The sequence below is a fragment of the Arvicola amphibius genome, chromosome 6, assembly GCF_903992535.2.
Source record: "Arvicola amphibius chromosome 6, mArvAmp1.2, whole genome shotgun sequence".
Lineage (NCBI taxonomy): Eukaryota > Metazoa > Chordata > Mammalia > Rodentia > Cricetidae > Arvicola > Arvicola amphibius.
Window position 1 is genome coordinate 14,580,218 of NC_052052.2, and position 12,229 is coordinate 14,592,446.

General features: G+C 44.0%; 1 protein-coding gene across 1 annotated transcript in view; it reads right to left on the reverse strand.

Moving 5' to 3' along the window:
- Positions 1 to 12,229, reverse strand: part of Eif4g3 (eukaryotic translation initiation factor 4 gamma 3) — a 239,637-nt gene that overhangs the window by 22,141 nt on the left and 205,267 nt on the right. Inside the window, 4 exon segments of the mRNA XM_042055219.1 lie at positions 4,875 to 4,990; positions 6,218 to 6,435; positions 8,019 to 8,136; positions 11,378 to 11,467. Of these exon segments, the coding sequence (XP_041911153.1) occupies positions 4,875 to 4,990; positions 6,218 to 6,435; positions 8,019 to 8,136; positions 11,378 to 11,467 (542 nt within the window).

Sequence of the window (12,229 nt, forward strand, 5' to 3'; positions counted from 1 at the left end):
AAATGTTCAGTCAGGTGTAGAGATGCATAAAGAAGGCTGAGGCAGAAGGATGCCTGGGCTATACACTGAGTACAAGACCTGCAGGGTGACACTATTAGGACCCATATCAGTAAATAAGAAAAAAAAATTATGTATCTAAATATAAATCTGAACACAGTGATAAACATCTGTAGTCTTAGTTGTGATCAGTTGGTTGGAAGGTTGAGGCAGGACGATCACTTTAATCTGACTTGAAACTGGGTAATTCAGTGAGACTTTGAGCCTCCTTCCCCTCTCAGACGATGGCCTTACATGGCCGACACTTTGGGTGCGTTTTAGATTTATCTTTGTAATTTTTCTGTGTGTGCATGCGCGTGAATGTATGCATGTATACCACAGGCGTCTAAGAGTCTGATGAATTAGAGCTAAAGTTGGTTATAAGCCATGTGGGTGCAGGGAACTGAACCTGAATCCTCTGCAAGAACAGTAAGTGCCCTAAACTGCTGATCCATGTCTGCAGCCCCTAGGTCAACAGTTTTATTAGAAGTAATTCAAAGGACCAGCATCAAAATATGTTCCTAAATAGAGTGTGATGGTTCATACCTGTACTCCTAGCACTCAAGAGGCTGAGGCAGGAGGACTGTCACAAGTTTTGAGGCCAGTCTCCACTATAGTAGGAGAATGAAAAAACAAAAAGATAACGTATGTGTGTGTATGTATATTATTTTATACTGTGTTTACTGACTTTGAAAAGAGATGTTAATTAACATTTATGCATAGAATGTGTATGGATGGTAGGTTGGTCATACATCATCTTAAAAATCTAAAAACAAGATACTGTGAAACAGAAAACTGAATACCAAAATTCAAAGACCTTAGTGTGAGTTGGAAGTGGTGGTGTATATCTTTTGTCCCAGGACTGTTTCACAGAGGACCTCTTCCCCCAAATACAAACAAGACCTATGTCTCAATGAGATCAACCTGCCTAGGAATGCCAGCACTGGCACAATCTTCCATTACAGAAAGTTACATGGATTATGGAGCGACCTTGCTAGTCAATTCTCTGAACTGGAGAACAAAATCCCATCTTCCTGGCCTGCTCAGTTTCCAGTGCAGCTCTCTGCCCTCAGCTACTACAGGGCTGTGGGAGGCAAGAAGGTGGCCAATGACTGCAGCAGAAGTGTCTGAGGTGTCTCTATTTTGTCTTCCCACATATGTAAAAAGCTTACACTGGGAACAGGCTACTGCTCCCTAAGTACAATGCAGCTCTTTATTGGTATGTTCAACAGAGAACTGATACTCCATGTCATGCTGTGTCTTTAGAGCCCTCTAGATTACCACAACCCTGATATCTGCGACACATTCTTGCCTGCTGTCTTGTGACTACTGCCTTTCTGCTCACCTTATCCTTTGCAGAAGAAAGCACGAATGCAAACTATTCAGTCTCCAGGTTAAAACCTGAAGTGACTATTTACTGTCTGGGCAGCTGTGCATGACATGTGCCACGTGTCCCAGGAGACCCATGAGTTTGGCTCAACACATTTCAGATGACATGTCACATAGCTGGACATGGGTTGGTGAGACAGCTTAGCCATGGGGCATGGGAAGACAGACAACAACTTGCAGTTCACGCATTCCTTCTGGTCATGAGGGACCAGAGGATTAACTCCAGGCCTGTTAGCATGGCAGCAAGTATCTTTTTACCTGCCTACATCATCTTGCTGGCCCTTACTTTCCTTTTTTCTGACTTCTGCCTGTCAAATTTCCCCACAACAGCCCACTATGCTATTTACCATATTTACTGCAGTAAATCTAGGTAGCATTCCCTAAAATGGGGTTGAAACACTTTAGGAAGTTCAGTAAGTATAGATAGATAGCATAGGCTAAAAACTTATGTTAGAGGATAGCCTGGTTTATAAAGAGAGTTCCAGTACAGCCTAAGCTACATAATGAGAACCCGTCTCAAAACAAGAAACAAAAACATACATGGTAGAGCAGGACAAATAGGAAGTCTTAAGTTCTGGCTCTGCGTATATTACTATGTGATTGCAATAGTATAATAATTTCTTAGACACACACACACACACACACACACACACACACACACACACTACTCCACCTCCCAGCCGGGGTTCACATGTAGCCAAAGCTAGCCTTGAACTCAAGCTCTTTCTACTGTTTCTACCTCCTGAGTGCTAGAACTGCAGGTACACACTACCAAGCCTGCTAACTCTGACCACCATTTCCTAAGAATGTGTGTATGCATGCATGTGAATATGCACTTGAGAACTACCAGTCACAAAATAAAGGTTCCACAAACGTTACCTTGCGCTAGCACTGGTAACAGATAGCTAACAGAGCACTTAAGAAGGTAGGAAGCCCTTCCCTGGAGTGAGCTCTGCAGGTCCTTGTGCTAACACCCTAACACTGCACAGGACATGAGATAAAGCTGTTTGTGGTCTGCAGCTAAACTCAGTATTGTATCTTCCACAGGAGACTCAGAATGGCTTTACATCTTGTTTTTCTTTCTGCAAACACGACTTTCACCATTAATGGAAACTTCAGGACTCATGAGGTGGCTCTATCACTGGCTTCAAGTGCATGAAGCACTGGGTCTGATTCCAAGGAACCCATAAACCAGGCATGATGCCATGTGCCTGCAGTTAAGGCAGTAGGGTGAGGAGGTGAGGTGAAGGTCATTGTTGGCTAGATACATTGGGAGCTTGAGGTAAAAAACCAAGAGGCCAAAATCACTTCCAGAGAATACCATAAGGATTATGCAAAACAATATATAAACAACTTGCAGAAGAGCAACTAGCACACAGCAAACTGTCAGCAAATGTCTCTATCACTGTCCAGTCCACACAGCCCACCTGCACGCACAGCTGCCTTCTGTGGAGAACAAGTGAGGCCTACCTGACTCCAACAGTCCCATCCGGGAAACCTGACTCAGCCCTACTCCTCTGAGTTTAATAAGAACCTTCCCCCTGGCTGGGCGGTGGTAGTGCCCACCTTTAATCCAAGCACTCGGGAGGCAGAGGCAGGGCAATCTCTGTGAGTTTGAGGACAGCCTGATCTACAGACTAAATTCCAGCTAGGACAAGCTTTAAAGCTACACAGAGAAAATTGTTTCAAATCCCCTGCTCCCACCACCCCTCAAAAAAAAAAGAAAGAAAAGAAAGAATAAAGAACTCCCAGGCCAGGCAGTGGTGGCGCACGCCTTTAATCCCAGCACTCGGGAGGCAGAGGCAGGTGGATCTCTGTGAGTTCGAGGCCAGCCTGGTCTACAAGAGCTAGTTCCAGGACAGGCTCCAAAGTCACAGAGAAACCCTGTCTCAAAAAATCAAAAAAAATAAAAAAAAAAAAACAAAACAAAACAAAAAAAAAACTACCTTGTACTCTCAGTTTGCAGGATCAAAGGTTTGTCAATCACTAACTCTGAACATCTACAATTTATGTCTGAAGCCAGTCTGCATCCCTTCTTCCTAAGTCTTTCATGGTTCTCTACTTCCATGCCAGGAAAAAAATAAGAAATAGGGGTGCTACAGTTCACCAGACACCCCGCTGTCTAGAAAGGTGGCTGAGGGGCTACAGCTCAGCAGTGAGTTCTTTGCTGTTCACTCAATGTTTATTCTGCTCCAGTCTCAAGTTGCTGCGAAAATACACCTGTACCTTTATCATCATCAAAAGCCAATTTTCTAGCTGGGTCTGGTGACCCATGCCTGTAATTGCAGTAAGGAGGAGGATGAGGCAGGAGGATTGCCACAAGATCAAAGCCAGTCTAGTCTATATATTGCATTCCACGTTAGTATGTGCTACTGAGCAAGACCCTGTCTCAAAACAGAATAAAATAAACCTGAGTCAGTGGTACAAACCCAGCAACTGGGAAGCAGAGGCAGGAGAACTAAACATTCAAGGTCAGACGTGGCTACAGAGGGAGTGTGAGGTTGGCCTTGGCTATGTGAGGCTCTGTTTCAAAAGCAACAAAAGCAAATACAAATACAAATACAATACAAAGCAAAACAAATACAACCAAACCAAATAAAACTTCTCAAAACTGAAACATTTCCTGCTCCCAAATTCTGGACAATATTAATTAGAAAGGCTGGGACACACATAATCAAAAGAGATGTACACAAAAAGCAGGTATGGACTCTGTTATTCAGAAAAATGGATGATGAGATTTTTGATACTAAAGCAAAATTATTTAAGACAGTTGACAAATGTTCAACAGAAGGGACATTTCCAACCTCAGCAGAGAACTAGATTGTGTCATATGACTTTGCCATTTGCCAGCTCCTCCAGCTCAGAGGACATTTGCGGAGTTATCTGCGCTGTCTGTCAACTGGACTGTGGGTTTCTGTCAGGCAGAAGGCCTATCCTACTGACCATCATTTTAAAGTCTAGGTGGAGAAGTTAGAAGGGCAAAATCACCTAAGGGTCTTGAAGTGTTGTAAGGCTGCCTGACTCGGAACACACAATGTCCTTCCATGCTTCCCACTTACAAAATAAAGAAAACTGGTGGCACCCATAATTCAGGTCAACATGAGAATGAGGATGTGTCCAAGGGCTCAGACAGGTGGATGTGGAGCCAGGAGTAACCAGCTATAACATGCTGCCTCTGCTCCTAATGCCACAGTCAGTTTAGTCTCCGCTTGGTTACACTGTCACTAGGATCCATTCTCTCTTCCCATTACATTTGTGAATGACAGAGAGCATCAATTTAAAACATGGTACCTGTCAGAAATGCATGAACTAAGCAAACTTAACCTTGAGGACTCGATTACTTAATCTATGCCTTATTCGCTCATAATGACACTGTTCAGACCCAACCCCACAGCGCTCTGACTTGGGCTGCCTAAGACCTACTTCCCTTCGTCACTGTCAACATTTACCTTAAAGTCATTGATGTGCAGGAATTCATCAATGATAGACTTGGACTTCCTCTCCACTTCTTCTTCTGACAGTGCAGGCTTGTCAGGGGCTGACATTGCACACATATCTGATTTCACTACGAATGAGACCAAAAAGTGCAGGAAGTGTCAGTAAAGTAGGGTCATGCTGGTAATATTTACACGCCTTTACATCAGTTTTGCAATGGAGATACTTTATAAATAGCAGTTTGACAGAATCAGACACATGAGAGCAGAATCAAGAAGCCCTTTACTTTAGAACAAGACAGGCACAGAGTAAAGTAACACCGTGGTCTGCTCTACAGCTACAAACAGGAGCTGGGATATTAACCTTTAGAGCCACAGCGCGGCAGTTTCTTTATTTTGATTTCCCCGCAACATTCCGAGGTTTACTACATGAAGGCCTATAGCACACACAAGGGCTGGGGTCCTGCAGGCCACACTGGTCCAGTGTGGTACCTGCGTAAACACCTCTTGACTTCTACTGCAACTGTGCATGCTGCTCCCTCAGCAGTGCTTCCCCTGCTTCACATCCGCTCATATCTACCAGGCATCATGACCTCTAAGATCATTCAAAACCACTGTATCAGTTTTGATCCAAGAATGTCTTTATGCCAATTTCCCACTTTATTTTTCTAAGAGCTGATAGAGTGTAGGTACATGGAAATAAAAACAGAGTCCAGATTAAAGACATGAAGGAACAGTTACAGCATCACCAAAGCTAGGTTGGGGAGCACATGCATACTAAATAAAAACAGACCCCACAGAAGTTACCAGAGAGATGGAGACTGGAAAAGACATTCTGATACCTTCTCTTTGTTAAGCAGAAATAATGAGAGCCTTCCCAGCCTTCAGGGTCTTTAACCAGCACAGACACTCTAATGACAATGGACAATGAGGGCTGGAAGGACTTGTGAGAAACTCAGAATGACCCGGTCACCCCGACACTCCAGAGACAGGGAGACGGAAAGCACTGTGAAGAAGACAGCTCAGGAAAGAGGCCTACGGCAGCAAATGACGCTGCTGTACAGGTGCTGCCAGTGTGGGTCCTGGATTCTGCCCATGCAGAAAGTCTTTGTGGTTTTCACTACTCCTTATCTTCCTTCATGGGTATGAGTGTTGTGCCTGCACCACTGAGTGCTGTGTCCACATAGGTCAGAAGCGGGTGCCCGAATTGGATGGCTGTGAGCCACCATGTGAGTTTTGGGAAGGATCCCCTTGGAGGGGGGCCGGTGTTTTGAACTGCTAATTCTCCAGCCCCGGTATTTTGCTTCTGCATTTTATGTCAAGAGCTAGTTCTGTCTTGTTCCCCAGAACCCCCTCACCTAGCTCCCTCGGCTTGTTTCGGTCAGCATCGGAGCTGGCCCTCTCGGCGTCCACACCTCCAGTCAGCTGCTTCACGGTCTCCAGCATCTCTCTGCGCTGCTCCTCCTGAGACTGATTGTCTAGCAGGTCTTTGCTGCTGCCCCTCAGGAAGGTGTTGGGACGGGCTGTTCCAGCTGGAAGTGGCTTGTCACTCTTCTCCCTGCCCATGCTCCCACGACTTAAAAGACAAAAAAGATATGTTTTAAAAGACAGTTTGTATTCAAACCACAGAACAACACTGTAAGCATTACCAACTACCACTGAAAATGCAGGTTTTCTACATATAACTTTATTTTAGACCTTATAGGCACGCGCATGTCATGGCATTCAGGTAGAGGTCAGAAGGCAACCTTAGGGAGTCAAGAGGTCTCCCCCACCTTAACATGGATACTGGCCATGAAATTCAGGTTATCATCCTTGACTGGCAAGCACATGACTAGCCGATCCACTTTCCAGCCTCCCACATGACTTTAGATACAAGGCAGTGACTATATTTCAAAGCATACTACTCTTGAAACAGGCTCAAATCCAAGTTTCCAGAGGAATACTGCCTAAGATGGTTTCATTTTACCTGTAGTAGGAAAAAGGATACTTATTTTTTAAATTGTATAGTCTTTGATTTTTTTTTTTTACTTAGAGTAATTTGATGGATCTTATATATAAAGTGCAACAGTTTTATTTTCAAGGATCAAAGGCACTCTTTAAAAACTCCTGCACGAGAGGGCTGGAGAGATGGCCCAGCGGTTAAGAGCATTGACTGCTCTTCCCGAGGGTCAATTCCTGCTCAACCCAGGATCAATTCCCAGCACCCACATGGCAGCTCACAACTGAGATTAAACCCAGGGCCTTAATCTGGCTAAGCATACGCCACGCAGTCTACGTATACTTCCACTTTACTAAAATATTTTAGGAGTCAATGCTAATTCCTTACTCGTTTATAGAACAGCAATGAAGTGTGAGCTGAACGAATGGCCGGAAACCACCATTAAGCGAGCCCAGACTCACAGCCTGAGAGACTCCAGAATTATCTGAGAGAAGCACAAGTGACCATTCCCAGCTAAAGGCATGTGCTTTATTATCTCAAGAGAACTGTGACAATTTATTCAGACAATTCTCCACTATTCCGACTCAGAAGCAGAAGACTGAATGGAGGGGCGGGGTGCAGAGGCGGGCAACTCAGGCTGGATGGAAGTTGACCCAAAGAACGTGCACCAGCACATGACTATCAGAACCATCAGAGTCCATACAAGCAGCAGGCACAGACCAGGTGCTCAACAGACTGCTGCAGAAGCCTCAGGAATGAGTGACAGGTCTAGACCTCTACTAACGGGATACAGTATTGAGCTTGAAGAACACAAGAGACAACTAAATGGCTGGCTAGTGACTGCTCGTGTTCCTTAATTTACACACTCGAGTGCAAGGATATTTCCACACTGGAAGAGCTTTCCAAGGCCTAGACCTGCCTGCACTGTTCTCTATCTGAGCCATCAGACTTTCCTAAGGAAAAGTAAGACCAGATATCCTGCTCTTCCCCGATTCCACTCAACCCCAAAGCCAAAACATGATTATATCCCCACCTTAGAAACTATGAAGTATCAAGGTTAAGGAAGACATTAACTTTACGGATAACAAGAATGCATGCAAGGATTATTACCATAGCTCACATGTGTTACAGGGAGAAAGAGACAGAGGAAGGGACAAAATACACCCATGTGCCAGGGAACAGACAGCCACTAGTAAACGCGAAAAGTAAATTCTCACCTGGTTAATGCCCTTCGGGAATCAAACTCTAAAGGTGTGGCTGATGGCGACCCTGAAGGTGCTGGAGGTTGCAGAGGAGAGAATCTATTTAAACTGGAAGCACTTGACCGTAAGGCATCTATAGGTGTTATAGATTTAGAAAAACAAAAACAAAAACAAAAACACAAAACACGAATTACATGGTCAATATGTAAATACTCTGTTTTCTTGCCTCCCGGGAGTAAGGAAAAAAAGCAGGAATTTCTTTCCTTTTAAAATCTGAAACAGGTCTATGTTGTCCAGGTGGGCCCTGATTCTGGGGACTACAGGTGAACTCCACGCCCCCCACTCCCCTGCCACCCTTGTTCCTTTTTTGATAAGAACTCATATAGGCCAGGCCAGTATAGAACTCACTATGTAGCCGAGGATGACCTTTAACTTCAGATCCTCATGGACTCCCATCTTCTGCAATGCTGGAACCACAAGCATTCTCAACCACAAACCATTGCTTGGAGTTACTAAGCTCAAACCCAGCGCTCTGTGCTACGCTAAAGCAGGGACTCTACCACTGAACTGACTCACCCTAGCCCGGAGGGCAGAAACTTCTCTAAGCAAAAGAGTGGAAACGGACAGTTTATCAAGCAAGAGAGCCAAGGAAGGTTAGAAGCTCAATGACCAGTAATGTTCCCCACCCAAAAAAACCAGGCCCACTGCTTACCGACAGTAACTTTTTTTTTTTTTTTTTTTTTTTTTTTACTTTTTGAGACAGGGTTTTCTCTGAAGTTTTTTGGTGCCTGTCCTGGAACTAGCTCTTGTAGACCAGGCTGGCGTTGACTCACGGAGATTCTGCCTCCCTCTGCCTCCTGAGGGCTGGGATATAAAGGCCTGCGCCACCACTGCCTGGCCCGACAGTGACTTCTAACAAGTGCAGCTGACAACTATCATATTCTGACATGTACATTACAGGGCTTTAGTATATCAGAACCTAGAGAGTTTTTGTTCAGCACAAATCTGTCCTTAAAAACATATTTAGCCAGCCACAAAAAAATGAACAGAAAAAGCCCCTAAGTATATAAGTCACCTGAGTAGGGCACAAAAACAGATGTGGTAAGCAGATGGAAGGGAACAAACCAGGACACCGCACAAAACTACCTAACATAATGCTTGTGATTTATGTAAAAGTATACAAATAGACAATGGGATTGAAAATAATTAAGAAAACTTGAAATTTCTTAGTTTTCCTTTGGGTCATTGGGTTTTCTCCGGTTGTCAAGACAGGTTTTGATGTATTCAGGCTTTTTCCAATTTGGTCAAATGTGCTAGAGGCATGAATTTGGACCAAGATACAACAATGATACCAACAAAAACACTGTGAGATGGCAGCTGGTAGTGACACAGGCCTTTAATAATCCCAGAACTCAGGAGGCAGAGGCAGGTAGATCTCTGTAGTTCAAGGGCAGCCTGGACTGCAAAGAGAGTTCAAGACAGAGCTGTTACACAGAAAAGCCTTGACTCGAAAACCAAAACCAAAAATACAATATTGTGAGAATTTTGCATATTTGCAATAAGGACTGTATGGTTCTTGAGTGTATAAACTTAAAAAAATATTTTTTTACTAATTCCTTAAGAATCATGCAATGTATTCTAATCATAATTACTCTCAATCCATTCCCCTAAATTCTTCCAGATCCACTCCCAACTCCTCTCCACTTACTGTTCTTCAAAAACCAAAAAAAAAACAAAAACAAAACAAAATGCCCCACCAAATTCAATTTGTGCTGCTTATATTACTTATGGGCATGGATCATAACAGACTTATCAGGACTGCAATTATTTTTGGTCTGTTTTGTGAGACAGGGTTTCTCTGTGTAGCTTTGACTATCCTGGAGCTGTCGCTGTAGACCAGGCTCACTTTGAACTCAGGAATGCCAAAGATCTGCCTACTTCTGCCTCCAGAGTGCTAGGATAAAGTCGTGAGCCACCACTGCCCTTTCTTAAAAGAAAACTAATCCTTCTTCCCTCAGAGGTCATCAAAGGTTAGGGTGGGAATGTGTGCCTCGCAGATGATAATATCCAGTCAGAATGTCGCTCATTCTAGTCCAAAAGTCAAGTCTGTAAAATACCTGCTCTTTCTTACCCTTCCTCCTCGCTGCAGAGTAGCCCTTGAGCAGCTAGGCAAGCGCTGCATCACTAAGCCACACATCGGCCTGCTCTTTTCTGAGACATGGTCTCACTGGCTTGTAGCTCTGCTGGTCTAGACCTCACTGTGTTGCCAAGGTGCGTGTCCAACTTACAGCAGTTCTCACTGCCTCGCCTCTTAAGTGCTAGTATCACAACACCTAGCTGCAAACTAGCTTGGTGAAGATATGGAACTAGCAGGCTTGAACAGAGGATCTTCCCATCTTAATCTCTTAATTTTAGGAGTTCAGGCCATTTGAAAAAACATAAAAATAAAAACCACCTAGTGCTGGCCTGGCATGGTCCTTTAATCTGAATACTCGGGTCTATATAGTGAGTTCCAGGCCAGTCAGGGATACAAAGTGAGGAATCAGTCTCCAAAAACAAAACAAAGGGTCTGGAGAGATGGCTCAGTGGTTAAGAGCATTGCCTGCTCTTCCAAAGGTTCCTGAGTTCAATTCCCAGCAACCACATGGTTGCTCACAACCATCTGTAATGACGTTCGGTGCCCTCTTCTGGCATACAGGCATACATGCAGACAGAATATTGTATACATATAAATAGATATTTAAAAACACAAAACAAAACAAAAATAAAATGCTTAAAAATAAAGCAAACAGCTTAACTAAAACAAAATTTTCTCTCAAAGTTTAATTGTTACTCAGGCAGTAGTGGTGCATGCCTTTAATCCCATGCATCTGGGGAGCAGAGGCAGAGCCACAAACAGAAACCCCTGTCTCAAATTACCACAAACAAACCAAACAAACAAATAAAAAACAGCAAATGTGGGAGAGGGGCTGGAGTCACAGCTCAGTGGTTAGAACACTGAATGTTCTTCCAGAAAACCTGTATCAATCCCAGCACCCACAAGGCAAGCTCATAACCACTTGTAACTCTAGGTCCCAAATTCCAGACCCTCTTCTGACCTCAGCAGCAAGAAGCAGGCATGTGGTGTACACACAAACCTCCAGGCAAAAATGTTCATACTGATAAAACAAATCTAAAAAAGTTTACAATTTTTTTTCTAAATATTGAGAGAGCCCTATAAAAAAAAGAAGCTTCTATGTGATGTTATCGAGAGGCACTGAGGAGTCCAGGCAGGTTAGACTATAGACCTTTTTCCTAACAGTTCCAGACCTGGAAGCAACACAGGGCAATGGATTATACAGACCTAGGCAGCCGTAAAGGGCCTCCACACATACCAGTCTCGCTTGCTTTGCTCCACCGCTGCTGCCTTTGCCCAGCTGCCCAGCTGTGCTTTAGAACCAGCTGAATCTTCTCGTCATGGTGGGCTGTAACAAAGTGCCAGGATATTCACAGGTAAATTCTAGAATGGTTTTTCTATCTTCTAGCGCAGTACAACACAACTTTAACAACAGCAACAAAAAAGGTTGGCGTTTCAGTTTAAGAAACCTGAATTTCACTGTAGCTTTGGAGCCTGTCCTGGCACTAGCTCTTGTAGACCAGACTGGCCTCGAACTCACAGAGATCAGCCTGACTCTGCCTCCCAAGTGCTGGGATTAAAGGCGTGCCCACCACCACCTGGCAAGAAACCTGGAATTTAAGCAGTGGTGCAACACTTAATCCCAGCACTCGGGAGGCAAAGATCCACACAAGCATAGTTTAACATAAACAAATTCTAGGCCAGCCAGGACAACCCTGCTTCAAGGTAAAACAGACCAATTTTCTTGGATTAGGCAAACCAGACCTGCATGATAGCAACACGGTTTCCAGGGTACTCAGGTCTGCTCAGAACAGCTTATTAAACTGCCAAATGAAACAACAGTTTCAAATGACTCTCCTAATACAACAATGCCAGCAGTTTTCAAACTGTTTACGTAAACCAGTCCAGGGCTGGTTTACGTAGCCCTGACTGGCCACAAACTCATAGCAATCCCCCTGTGACAACTACCAAAGTGTTAGATTTACAGGCGTGTACTGCCACACTTGGCTCTACAGAATGCATGTATATGTTTAAAATTAAACACACACACACACACACACACACACACACACACAACACACCATACACCTATTTGGGGCTTGTGTGGATG